General features: G+C 41.1%; 1 protein-coding gene across 1 annotated transcript in view; it reads left to right on the top strand.

Moving 5' to 3' along the window:
* ABCC4 (ATP binding cassette subfamily C member 4 (PEL blood group)) overlaps positions 1–13,782 on the top strand; it is a gene marked incomplete at its 5' end in the record, with an annotated part of 231,070 nt that overhangs the window by 184,103 nt on the left and 33,185 nt on the right. Inside the window, one exon of the mRNA XM_073580457.1 lies at positions 4,947–5,052. Coding sequence (XP_073436558.1) covers positions 4,947–5,052 — 106 coding nt within the window. The remainder of the gene's footprint in view (positions 1–4,946; positions 5,053–13,782) is intronic.

Below are 13,782 nucleotides of genomic sequence, written 5' to 3'. Positions count from 1 at the left end.
CCCATGATTGTACCATTTCTTTTCTTTTTTTTTTTTTCATTTTTTCATCTCTTTGACCTTATCTATATTCTTACCTTTTAAATTGCTGTAACATTGTTATAACAGGGCATTAATAGGGTCAGTGAGGGAGAGCCGCCGACTAGCAGGACGCAAATCTTGTTTCTTACAGAGTGCCAACCACTGCAGTCAGGTTGTATCAGTTTAGTCTTCAATTAGGGACCGCTAGGATTTTTTTTTGGTCTTATATTAGAGAGCATACCTACAGAATTTGCTGAACTGGTCCTATTCACCTTGAGAAAATAACACACCGTTTGTCCCAGGTGATAACTTTTTACTATTGTACGTTACCCTGATATATTGCTGTTTTTATAATGTGTTTCAATTGAAATATTTTTAAGGGATATACAGGGTGGGCCATTTATATGGATAAAAATAAAATGGGAATGGTTGGTGATATCAACTTCTTGTTTGTGGCACATTAGTATATGGGAGGAGGGAAACTTTTCAAAATGGGTGGTGACCATGGTGTAGCAATTTCAGATATTGATGATGTGTTGCCCTCTTTATGCACTGAAGAGGGCACATTTCTTGAGTTTTTCCAGCAAGATGGTGCACCACCACATTATGGGTGTTCATTCTGAGCATTCCTACATGAATAGTTTTCTGGAAAGTGGATTGGTCGTCGAGGGCCAGTTGAATGGCTACCAAGGTCTCCCGATCTGACCCCCTTGGACTTTTAACTTTGGGGTCATCAGAAGGCAATTGTCTATGCTGTGAAGGTACCAGATATGCAGCATCTGAAACAGCGGATATTGAAGCCTGTGCTAGCATTACTTCTGCGGTGTTGCTATCAGTGTGTCAAGAGTGAGAGAAGAGGGTTGCATTGACAATCCAACACAATGGGCAGCACTTTGAACACATTTTATAAGTGGTCATAAACTTGTAAATAACTCAAGAAAGAATAAAGTTACTTTAAAACCAAGCACACCATTGTTTTTCTTGTGAAATTCTCAATAAGTTTGATGTGTCACATGACCCTCTTCCCACTGAAAAAAAATAAATTTGGATCCAAAATGGCCGACTTCAAAATAGCCGCCATGGTCACCACCCATCTTGAAAAGTTTCCTCCCTCCCATATACCGTACTAATGTGCCACAAACAGGAAGTTGATGTCACCAACCATTCCCATTTTATTTAGGTGTATCCATATAAATGGCCCATCCACACAATAATTCCTCTCCCATTTTCTATGAATGTATATTCTATACTAAATAGGCCGTACAGAATGTTTACACAGGGCTGTGGAGTCGGTGAGCTAAACCTCCAACTCCACAGCACTGATCACTACTGAGCATGTACTTAAAGTGCATCACAGATTCATCTCAACTAACAGCCGAGATCCTTAGATCAGGAACAGAACAGACATTTATAGGATATTTATAGGATATTTCATAACTTTCCTTAATACATCCTGCATTGTACCACTGCACCCAATTTATCATATATTTTAGGAGTCAGTCGGTCCATTTCATTCCGACTCCACCAAAATGGACACTGAATCCACAGCTTCACGGACTGCAGGTTGTGAACCCGTAGTATTAATGCCTTACACTGCGTTATATAGACGTTACAGAATAGTATTGTCACTCCCAACCATACACTGCAGATATCATTCCTCCGCTTAATACATTGTGTTATGGCAGTCAGATCATCCTATTATCTGCATTTCCTTAACCATAGGTTTTTATTGAAATTTTGGTCTTTATTATCTGCATTTTCTACCAGCAGATGATTTGTGTCTTGTTTTGTTCTATGTGCACAATAACGTTATAGATATACATGCAAAGCCGAGCAGAACATGAAGCACATGGAAGGGTATTTCTTTGTTCGGTGGCAGGTTAACTCTGTACCATAAGGGAGAAAAGAATATAAACTGTATCATGATTACAAATGTAGATATTAACACAATTTCAGCACTTTCCGCTAAGCATGAAACAATAAATGACAGGCACATGAAGACTAAAGCTCCCTGAAAGTTACCGTTTCTAAAAGTAGAATTTAATCCCAGACATTTGCATGAAGAATCATGAATCACCCTCCTCGGAGCATTACAGCTTAAAATCTCCTTTAATTGAGGCGTATGAGAAACTTTGTGAGGAATTTACATTTCTTTTGAAGATTAATCTGTTTGATTGACATTTAAATGGCGGTTTATTAACAGCTGTTTTGTGCTTAGATAAGACAGCAGTTTTATATTGTGAGCGTAAACTATGGTAGGCTGCATATTGCCGGTGCGTTTGACAACTATATTGTGGCGCGCTGTGCGTAGATGCTGTATTACAGGAGAAGGAACGGAGGAGTTTGTCACCAGGGCCCTTAAAACGCAATGACAACTTTTTCTTTTTTTTAATTTTTTTAGAAAGGTCGAAACCCAGTTTGTTTCTTGCAATCGTTTTTTAAAATGGCACTGTTTGTACAAATATACATGTTCTGTGCTTCTGCCACTATTGTATATCTTTCTGTTCTCGAGAGGATAATCTAATACAATATTTCCATTCTATGCAGCAGATATGAATTGAATGCGGGCATGTGAAATGTCTCTTGCCATAGTCTAACCTCTGAATAGCGAGCAGCCCTTAAAGACAGAGGCAGATGAAAATGTGTAATGTTCCAAAACCTTAGGGATGATGTTTATCTTGTTCTGTATTTCAGCGCAACTCATTGTTTCGCAACCTACATTCAATTACTGCCCATTGAAAGTAGCTAAAAATGATAATGAAGTCTTAGGTTATATTAGGCTAACCTCTTCATTTCTGCAGAATGCACACAATAGTCGTCCTTCACAAAGTGTTCTCATTGTTCGGCTGAAAAAGTTTTTCTATATGTTTTAGACTGTTATATGTATTCAGGAGCAAATTCGTTGCTTTCAGGCTATATCATTTAATTAGACTCTGTTTATAAACCTCCTCAACAGCACAGTTGACAAGGTTCCTTTATTTCGGAGGGAGAGGTAACTCTTTGTGAAGTGTTTTATCATCAGCATGAATTTTCATTACATGTATGTGCCATGCTGATACCTTGGCTTCAGCCTGCGATTTTATTCTGCGCCTTAGGTGTTTCGGTGTTCATATTGGCGGCCAGCTTGATCCCTACTGAAGCTCCCATTACAGAATGCCTCTAGGACCAAATATAAGAGTACTCCATTGCTTTATGAATTGTGTAAATTATTTGCTTTCATATAATCTTATGTTTTGTATATTGGATCCATCTCATGGATATTAACAAGGATGTTTCATGTTAGAAATTTTAATCAGTTGGGGTCCATTTGGTGACATCCCCACATGTCACTAAAACAGAGGTGAAGAAGCATGCAGCTGAGTACTGCACTCTTCTAAGGCTGAAGATGGGATCATAGAATCATACAATGTTACTGTTGGAAGTGACTTTAATGGTCATTGTGTACAACCCCCTGCTCAATACAGGATTCAATAAACCATCTCAGACAGATGTCTGCCCAGCCTCTGTTTGAAGACTTCCATTGAAGGAGAGCTAACCACATCTCGTGGCAGCCTATTCCACTCATTGATCACTCTCACTGTCAAAAAGTTTTTTCTTATATCTAATCTGTATCTTTTTCCTTTCAGTTTCATTTCATTTCTTTTCATGTTTCTATGAGCAAATGAGAATAAGGATGATCCCTATATACTGTGGCATCACTTCAGATATTTGCAGACTGCTATTAAGTATCCTCTTAGCCTTCTTTTTTGCAAGCTAAACACTCCCAAATCCTTTAACCATTCCTCATAGGACATAGTTTCCAGTGCGCTCACCATCATGGTAGCTCCTCTCTGAACTTCCTCCAGTTTTTTTATGTCTTTTTTAAAATGTGCTACCCATGACTGGATAGAGTATTTCAGATGGGGCCTGACCAAAGAAGAGTAGAGAGAGATAATTACTTCACACAATCTAGATCCTATGCTTCTCTTAATACATCCTAGAACTGTTTGTCTTTTTGGCTGCTGAATCACACTGTGTACTCATGTGCAGCCTGTGATCTATTTGTATACCCAAGTCTTTTTCACACATACAGTTGCTTAGTTCTGTTCCTATTATTCTATAGATGTAATTTTTGTTTTTCTTGACCATTGGTTGAGTCAGCTCATAGTCTTAGAATACATCAGCACTGTGACCCTGTGTGGGAGTCTGAGTACTCGAACACCCACTTATCAGAAATTCTGACATGTCTCTATAGAGGTTTTTTTTTAACCTGCGCTTTCACCCCTTTGAAGGTAACCTGTCACCATGATAATGCAGTCCAATCTGTTGGCATCATGTTATAGAAGAAACAAAGTCCAGCTCAGCAGTAGTTCCTGAATCCAGTCCTGTCCAGAGTACTGATAGTGTATAACTATATGGTTTTATGTTTTTTATTGCTGTAAGCCAAGCCAATGTAGTTATTTGGAATTTTAGCATTTGCAAATAAAGAAGATTTGTATGTCCATGGAGCTGGATCTCTCCTTGCTTTCATCATGTTACAGAGCAGGGAATGCCAAGTAGATTGGTATATAGTTTTGTGAGACAATAGTCAGTATAATTTGTGATTCAGTCATATAAACCTCCACTCTTTTTAGGATTTTCAGCCCAGTGGGCGGTCCTATCAGTGACTTACTGCTATCCCTGTTTGCAAACTTATGCAAAGTAAGCTATCAGTCACTGATAGGACCGCCCACTGGACCAGGAATTCTAGAAAGAGTGGAGATTTATGAGTAAATCACAGATTATACTGACCTTTGTCTGGCAAAACTATATATGTCTGTTGAGCTCTGTATCTTGGTGTTTGCAGATTGGTCTACAATTTTTGTGATGGCAGGTTCCTCTTAATATAAGTGAGTATATGTGCACATGTAAGCACAATGTTTTTTTAATGTGTTTTTTCTTGTTTCCAGAACGGATGAGCTGATTCAAAAGACTATTCGAGAAAAGTTTGCCGATTGTACGGTGCTGACAATTGCGCACAGACTGAACACTATTATTGACAGCGATAAAATTATGGTAAGTTAATGGAAGTTTATGCTTTTTAAATTTTCATTACATCTCAACATTCATTAACATGTATGAGGTTAGTATAAGAATCGAACCAAATGAGTACATGTCTCCTCTTTTTTTTTTTTTTTTTTTGGGCAGTCTGCAAAAAAGTGAATGTGGGTTATAGACTTAAATGGCTACATAAGCTACGTGAGCAGAAATGAAATGAAAAAAAGGGCCTGATTTTAAATGTTCATATGTTTCACATGTTATCTCCTGTATTTGCATGTGTGTCTAGGCATGAAAGGAAGGGACATTCGGATTTGGGAATGGAGATTTCACTCTGGTTCCTTTTTATGGATAGGGAGGATAGGTGGGAGCGCAGAGCCTTTGAGCTGCCAATAATGTAGAAGTTCTCTATAATTCCATTTATAGATGACAGACCTGATTGTGGACTTGTTTTTTGTAGGTTGAGTTGATGTTTTTATTGGTACCATCTTGTGGTGCATTACATTTTGTATCACTTTTAAGGCTTTGTTCACATACATCCTATTCTCCACACTGAGCATTCTGTATTGAAGTTTACTTTTAGAACTAGGAAAAACATGATTCATACAGAACACCCATCAAAACCATTCACATTAATGAGGTAGGTGGCGTCACTTTGGACTCCATTCCCTCTTGTCCACATTTTTATTTAATCCTAGAAAGACGCTGGACTGCATGTTTGAAATGCAGTGTGTGGTGAGATTTTTGCAGCGACAATGCTCCAAAATCACTACATTGATACACGCCGTAGTATAATTAAAATGCATCAAAACCATGCTTAAAAAAACCCTTCTAAAAGCATGTCTGTTTATAAGAGGATTTTACTTGTGAGTTTTTCAGCCAGAAACACCAGCATAAAAGAGTCTAACCATATAATTTCATTTATTGCCATTTTTTATGTTTTTCTTCTCACTCATAGGTAGACTTTCAGTTAGGAGGTCCCTATACAAATTTGATAGTTGGCTGTGTGCCGACCCTAGAAGTACACCTGTATTTGAGTGGACAGAGAATGAGGTGATGCCTGCATGGGGGGAATTTGGGTTCCGGGGGTCATATTGCCAATAATTAAAGTAGTATAAACATAAAATAGTATATAAAAATCCACTCTTATGCTAACTAGCTTATTTTTGCTTCAAAGTGGAATTTTTCTTTAGCTGTCTAATGCTTTAACTGCTGAAAAGTCAGAATGTGTCACTCAAATGTTTTCTTTTAAGCATTGTCTGACTAGGATATGCCGCATTCTTATTTAAAGAGCAGGTTGCAATTGAAATGTTTTATGAATTGCAGATTCCAGCATTTTATAGAGATCAAAGCAAACAGGGATAAGTGCATTGATTTTGTTTTGTTTCCTGACTTCTAATGACAAGAGAATTGTATTGCAGCACAATATTACAGTATAGTCATGAAGCTCAGATAAAACTCATAATTGTCACTTTGATCTCAGGAAAGCCATCTTCTCCTTTGTTGAGTACTGTAAGCAATTTGCCAAAGAAGCTGTTCAGCATTAGCATTGTCATCATAACATCACTTAATTGCTATTGTTAAGCTCATTATAATCCATTGTTGTCCCCTGGATTATTTCTCCCCTACAAATACAAGTGGGATGTTCTTCTGTTTATTAGGATGAAGATGAACAAAAGGAGTGCAGGAAAACATCTGTGAAATAATTAATAGCATTGTTATGACTTGTTTACTTGCTGGTGCTCCAAAGGGATTTGATTAATTTTAATTTACCAGTTTTATATTTATCATTTTGTTTCTTTTCTCCCTGTCACTTTCCATGATAATAACTTTTTTTTTTTGATCAAATATATTTTTATTAATCAGAATTCAAAATACAGAATATACAGTAAATCTTCCACAAACAATAGATTTACAAATTGAACATCCATGTCCCCCCCCCCCATGTAGACAGCATATATAACTCTTTTCTCCATAAGATTTCTCTTACACCGTAATTTACCATTAGTCATCCTTTTTACCCATATTGTCAATCAAACCATACAAAACAGAAATGTTCCTATGTCCGGGTATTAATGGTTTATCTACAACACCAGCACTGTAAAATATAGCACATTCCCAACAGTTAACTGTACCGTATTGTAACCAGGGATTCCACAACCTCTCATAGGTTTTAGAATTGCCTCTTTTAGCATATATCCTTTCCCTTTCCTCCAGCTGGATGATACAAGACACCTGTTTCACAAACTCTCCCAGAAGGTGGTTCTTCCCTGATCCAGTTCCTCGCAATCAGCTTCCTTGCTACATATAGTAGTCTGGCTATAGCAAGCTTTGCACTATTAACTATTTCAATTTCCTCCACATATCCCAGTATTCAGACCAGTGGGTTTTTGGGTATAACACTTCCGTAGGCCCCGTCTATTCTGTTAATGACATTAAACCAGAACGCAGATAGCCTGGGACAAGTCCACATCATATGAAGGATTCCGGCATCAGACCCACACATTTTAAACATCAGAAGGGGGGTACAGTACACACGATGGATCACATAAAGATGGGACAACCTAGCTGGTTCACTCATAGTGAGTTTGGGGACATATTCTAGGACGCTGTCCCATACCTCGTCAGTCATCACCCCAATCTCTCCCTCCCATTTGGATCTTGCTTTAAGTGGGAACCCCATTAAATGTGTATGCAATATATCTTTGTAGGTGTTAGAAATTACCCCTTTTGTAAGTCCAACACTATGTCAGATTGTATCTGCAGGTTTCTGGAAAGTTTTTGAGCCGTAATGGCATGCCGTACCTGACAGTAGTGGGACCATTCAGAATCCGGCAACTGAAACTCACTCTGTAATTGCACAAACGGTCTCAGCTCCCAGTTATCCATAATTTGAGACATTAATGTCAGCCCCCTACGTTTTCCAGCCTTCCAGTCTCCCAAGTTTCCGAATCTCTGGGAGATTACTATTATCCCATATAACTGTGAATCTAGTCAACCCGGTCACCCCTCTCACCCTCTTTAGTCTGTTCCACAGGTCTTGTAAGAGTCGCAGAGTGGGACACCCGTCTCCCATTACACCCATCCTCTAGGCCAAGTATCAACGGGCTTCTATTTAGTACGTATTCCAGCACTCCTCTGATGACTCCTGCCTTCTCTTGATTAGACCACCCTCTGAGATGTTGACTTTTGGCAGCTAAAAAATACAGTTCTGGATTTGGTAGTGCCAGTGCCCCCTCATCCTTTGGTCTTTGCAAGGTTTCAAGCCTTATTCTAGGTTGTTTCTTACCCCAGTGAATTCACCACTCCGAACCTTTTCTGCGGTATCCAGATTGGGGAGTTGTGTAATATATATAAAAGCTTATGCATTAAAACCATTTTAAGTAGATTAATCCTTCCCACCACCAACAAGTGTAATTTGTTCCAAGTATCCACCTTCGTTCTTAGAATTGCCATTAGGGGTACTAGATTAGTATTAAGGTACTCAGTCACCGGTAGGGAAACCTGTATCCCCAAATATTTAAACATTTCCACACATTGTAGTTTGTTGGCCCCTATGTCTTCCTGAGTCCATACCACCTCCTTGTCCACTTTAAATAGGCTTGATTTAGACCAATTTATGGTCAGTCCTGAGATCTCACTGAACCCCTCAATGGTCTGCACAGCATGATCCAATGAAGCCGAGGGGTCCCCTAGGAATAACAAAAGGTCATCCGCATACAGGGCCACCTTTTCCTCCAAATCGCCATATTGAAACCCATTTATTGCCTTGTTGCGTCTAATAGCAGCCGCCAATGGCTCTATCGCAATAGTGAACAGGAGCGGCGACAGTGGACAGCCTTGCCTCGTTCCTCTATGCAGCTGTATTCCCTCGGACATTACCCCATTAATCTTAACTCTAGCTGCGGGTTGAGTATACAATAGCTGAATCCACGCTGTAAATTGAGGACCAAAGCCCATACTATGCAGCACTCTCCACAGGTATGACCATTCTACAGTGTCAAAGGCTTTATGGGCATCAAGTGAGGCTATCACCCTCCCACCTGGGTTATCAACTGGCAACTGCAGATTGAGATATAGTCTCCGTATATTGGCTGCTGTTGATCTGTTGGGCATAAATCCCGATTGATCCATATGGATCAATGTATCAACAACACAAGTTAGTCGGTTCGCCAGCACTTTAGCCAGTATTTTCACATCAGCTGTAAGCAAGGATATTGGTCTGTATGAATCTGGAATTCCTGGATTTTTACCGTCCTTAGGAATCACCACTATCACCGCCTCCCGCATAGACGCAGGCAAAATCCCTTCTTTCATAGCCTCCTCAAACACTATTAATAGCTTGGGTAGCAGAATTTCTTCTAGTTGTTTGTATATTTCCGCAGGAAGACCGTCTGCTCCCGGGGCCCTCTCATTAGTCATGCCATGCAGAGCCATCTCCAACTCCTCTACTGTGATAGGAGACTCCAACTTATCCCTATCTTCCATAGATAGTGTCGGAAGCAGTCCCGCTCCTAGAAATGCCTCCGCCCCCCCTTCCCCTCCCATTCTACTCGATGAATAGAGGTTCTGGTAAAAACCTGCGAAGACCTCCAGAATTTCGGGCGTCTCAGTAACCCTTGTCCCCTTTGCAGTATCCATACTATATATAAATGAGCTGCCTCTCTGGGCTGCAGCTATAATCGACAATAGATGACCAACTTTTTCCCCTTCTTCATAGAATCTAATCTTCTGAAAAGCCTGCTTCTTAGTTGCTTTATCTAGTAGTAACCTATTGACCCTTTCATGTGCCTGCCTAAGTGTCAGTTGAGTGTCGGGTGTAGCGTGCTGTGCCATTTCTATTTCCGCCCCAGTTAGGGCTTCCAGACTATCCACCTCATCTCGCTTAGTTTGTGTCTTTCTCCTACATATATCCCTGTATAGAATTCCCCGGAGATATGCCTTCATGGTGTCCCATACCACCAGAGGATGAGCACTATCATCATTATGGACAATGAATTCCCCAATCCCCCGCATGATGCCTTGCATATTTATATGTTGCATCCAGGCCGGATGTAACTTCCACTCTCCCCTTATCCTCCCTCTCAAACACTCCCGTTTAATGGACACAAGGATGGGACTGTGGTCCGAGATCACTCTCTGTAAGTATTGCACATCCACCACTGCATTCATCAACTCATTAGCTAATGCCATGTCGATGCGAGATAGGGTATTATAAGAAGCTGAATAGCAGGAGAAGCATTGTTCCCCGTCATTTCTTACCCTCCAAATGTCCATCAAACCCATTTCCCGAACTAAATTGCCAATTGGGGTTATAGTGTCACTCAATACTCCCAACGGCCTCCTATTCCTGTCCCAATAAGAGTCTATTACATTATTATAGTCACCCACTATCAAAAGAGGCAATACTCCCCCTCTTCCTGAGAATTCCCAAGTCTCCCTCAGCTTAGTACTCGAGTATGGGGGTGGAATATAAATAGCGGCAATGGACATATGGTGGCCAAATAATTTACATTTGATGACTACACACTGCCCATCCGGATCAATATGCACCTCTATTTCCTCATATTGTATTGAAGTATGAATTAGCACAGATACCCCCCTTTTGTAGCTAGAAAAAGTAGAGTGATAGGCCCTCTGTATCCATCGCCTATTCAAGAGTCTCGTTGTGTCCGGTGAAAGATGAGTCTCCAGGAGGCATACCACCGATGGGCCCTGGTCTTGTATATATTTGAATATAGCTGCCCTCTTCGTTTTGTCAGATAAACCCCTAACTTTCCAACTTAGTACCTTAATTTCCCCCCCTCCATAGTGTTGATAAATGGAATTATTAATCGGTGTAGTTTTCCCCCTTGCTGTCTGAACCCATCCCTCCTCCCTCACCCTCCCCTTCACCCATCCCCCCCCTCCTCTTCTCCCCCTTCCTAGTGCATATACTCTCAAAGAAAGCTGGGTAATCTCGTCCCTGGCCCCCCTCCCCCCCACTATGCTTCTACATTCATCTAATTGCATACGTAGAGCAACTATCTTCCCAGCTCCCCCCCCCAGTCCTGTTGTGTAGGATAGAAGATCCCATTGTATAACATCATCAATAATATAATAAAACATATAAACAATTCAAATTTTGGAAACTATAACAATAAACACCCCCGCTGTGCCCAACATTGGGCAACCACCAAATCTCAATCATTTCGCCCCGCCGAAGCCTTAATCTCAACCATATGCCAGTGGATCTAAAGAAGATCATATTCAGGAGATCAAGAGGCGTATAACAAAAGGGCCAAAGAACCGATGGCAAAAAAAAAACACAGACAGGAAAACCAGGAACAAGGCCGAAGCCTACCAAAAATCAGTTCTCTGACAGGAAAAAAACGGTTAAGAATTCCTTGCGAGACACTGAAAGATGTAATATGTCCTCAGCCGACCATCTCAGGCATAGTCCTCTTGACTAATCAATCAATTCCAGCTCATGTCTTCCCCCGGAGTTTATGCGCATTAATGTCAATCCATTGGTTAGGGTACCGTTACACCTAGCGATGCACCAGCGATCCCGACCAGCGATCCCGACCAGCGATATGACGCGGTCAGGATCGCTGGTGCATCGCTAGGTGGTCGCTAGTGAGCTGCCACACAGGCAGATCTCACCAGCGACATCGCTGGGGATGGGGATCGCTACTTACCTGTCAGACGCAACGATCCTGCGTCCTCCCGCCCGGCTCCATGCGTCGCTCGTCGGCGCCGCAGGAAGTGACCGACGAGGAATGGTCCAGGACGTTCTCGCGCGATCAGCGATAACCGGCGGGGGAGCCGGTCGGAGGTAAGTATCAGACATAGCGATATCGCTAGCAATATCGCTGCAACTTCACAAAATCGGTGACTTTACAGCGATATTGCTAGCGATATCGCAGTGTGTAGCGGGGGCTTTAGCTTCTATCGGATCGATAAAAAATTGCACTTTATCAAGCGCCACCACCCTTAGTTTAGCCGGGAAAATCATGGAGTACTGCACTCCCAGCTCTCTAAGACGCTTCTTCACTCCTCCAAATTGCATACGCTGTTTTTGAACTGCAATAGAAAAGTCTGGGTAGATAGCTACTTTTTCACCATTCATGGCAAGATCCCCCATCTCTCTCGCCCTCCTTAGAATTATGTCTCTATCCCTATAATGGAGAAGCTTAGCAAGCATAGTGCATGGTCCCCTACCCGGTGGTTGTGGCTGCATGGGAACTCTGCACACTCCACAGCAAAAAACTTGGCCAGAGTATCTGTGCCAAATTTCTCCCTGAGTCACTCTTCCATAAATTCTGTGGGGTTTCTCCCTTCGGATTTTTCCGGGAGGCCAACAATCCTTATATTATTACGTCTAGAGCGATTCTCTAGATCATCATTTTTGCCCACTATTTCAGAGATTTGCTAAGCGAATCTTTTTTCTGCTTTCTGGAGTTTAGTGATGTGATCCTCTGCTTGTCCCACTCTCTCTTCTACCTCTTCTGTTCTGGTATCAGCTTTTTTCATATCTTTTTTTAAACCAGCCACTTCAGATTGAATTCCCAGAACCCGCTGTGTCAGCGTGGTTAAGGCATTCTTACAGAAGGAGACCGCAGCAAATATGTCCTTCAGTGTGGGATTCTCATGATCCTCCCCTGCCTTCTGGGTCTCACCTGCCCCCACCACAGCTCCTCCATTTTGCGGCTGCTCCTCTTCCTCCCCCATCTCTCCCAGGGAATCCTCTGAATCATTCTCCTCCTCCTCCCCTTGTCTACCTCCAGATCGCAGGGAATCATGATAATAACTTTAAGGCGGTTTATGTACATAGTTATTCTTAAGGGTAGTGGGCTATTGATCAGGGAAAGCTCTCTCAATATTATGTCCATGGTCACATGCATTTTGCTCTTAAACATGCTCAAAATGGTTTATGCAAAAGTCTTTTGTGTACTCATACAGTCTTCGCCAAAACTTTTGAGACTTGCACAAATTTTGTTTTTCACAAGCTTTGCTGCTTCAGTGTTTTTAGATTACTCAATGTTTCCATGATATACTAAAGTACTATTGTAAGTTTTTAATCTCTTCTTGAGAAATGCATCAAGTTTATGCAAAGTCTCCATATTTACAATTTTGACCCTTATGGACCGACTGGTGACACTAAACCACTGCCAATCAGTAAAACAGTTACCAATCAGCTGGTGATTATTAGCCTTTTTACACAGGCAGAACGCAGTACACAGTGTGCATCTGTAACAGATTGCTCGGTGTGCATTGGCTGCCATTGTTCTCAGCAGTGCGAATCCGGTTTATGCCAAGAATGATGATCTTTTGCGCTGCACAAAAGTTTATTTAACCTAATGAACAAGTGTTTCGCTTATTCATCAGGAGAGCTGCAGCCTGTTTACATGAAAGATATTCGTGAAAAGACAATGGTGAAACAAGCGTTATTACGAATGCTCGTTTAAAATGATCTTTCAATGTATATGCATCTTGACTAATGGCAACCTTTTCTTTCCTAATCAGTGAAGGGGGGTACGTCAAAACTTCTGTGATTTTGTTTGTCCAATTGCTTTTTAAGGATTGACCACTGGTTCTGCGGATTGAGATCTGGGGAGTTTCCTAGCGATGGAGCCAAAATTTCAATTTTCTGTTTACAGAGCCACTTGAAATCCCTTTTGACATGATGCAACATTATTTAGGGGAAAACATTGTTCATCACTAAATTGCTTCGGGTTCATTGGGAAAAGTTGCTGTTAGAAGATG

Source organism: Dendrobates tinctorius, unplaced genomic scaffold, assembly GCF_039654945.1.
Source record: "Dendrobates tinctorius isolate UK_male_01 unplaced genomic scaffold, ASM3965494v1 ptg000064l, whole genome shotgun sequence".
Lineage (NCBI taxonomy): Eukaryota > Metazoa > Chordata > Amphibia > Anura > Dendrobatidae > Dendrobates > Dendrobates tinctorius.
This window is presented reverse-complemented; position numbering and strand designations above follow the sequence as displayed.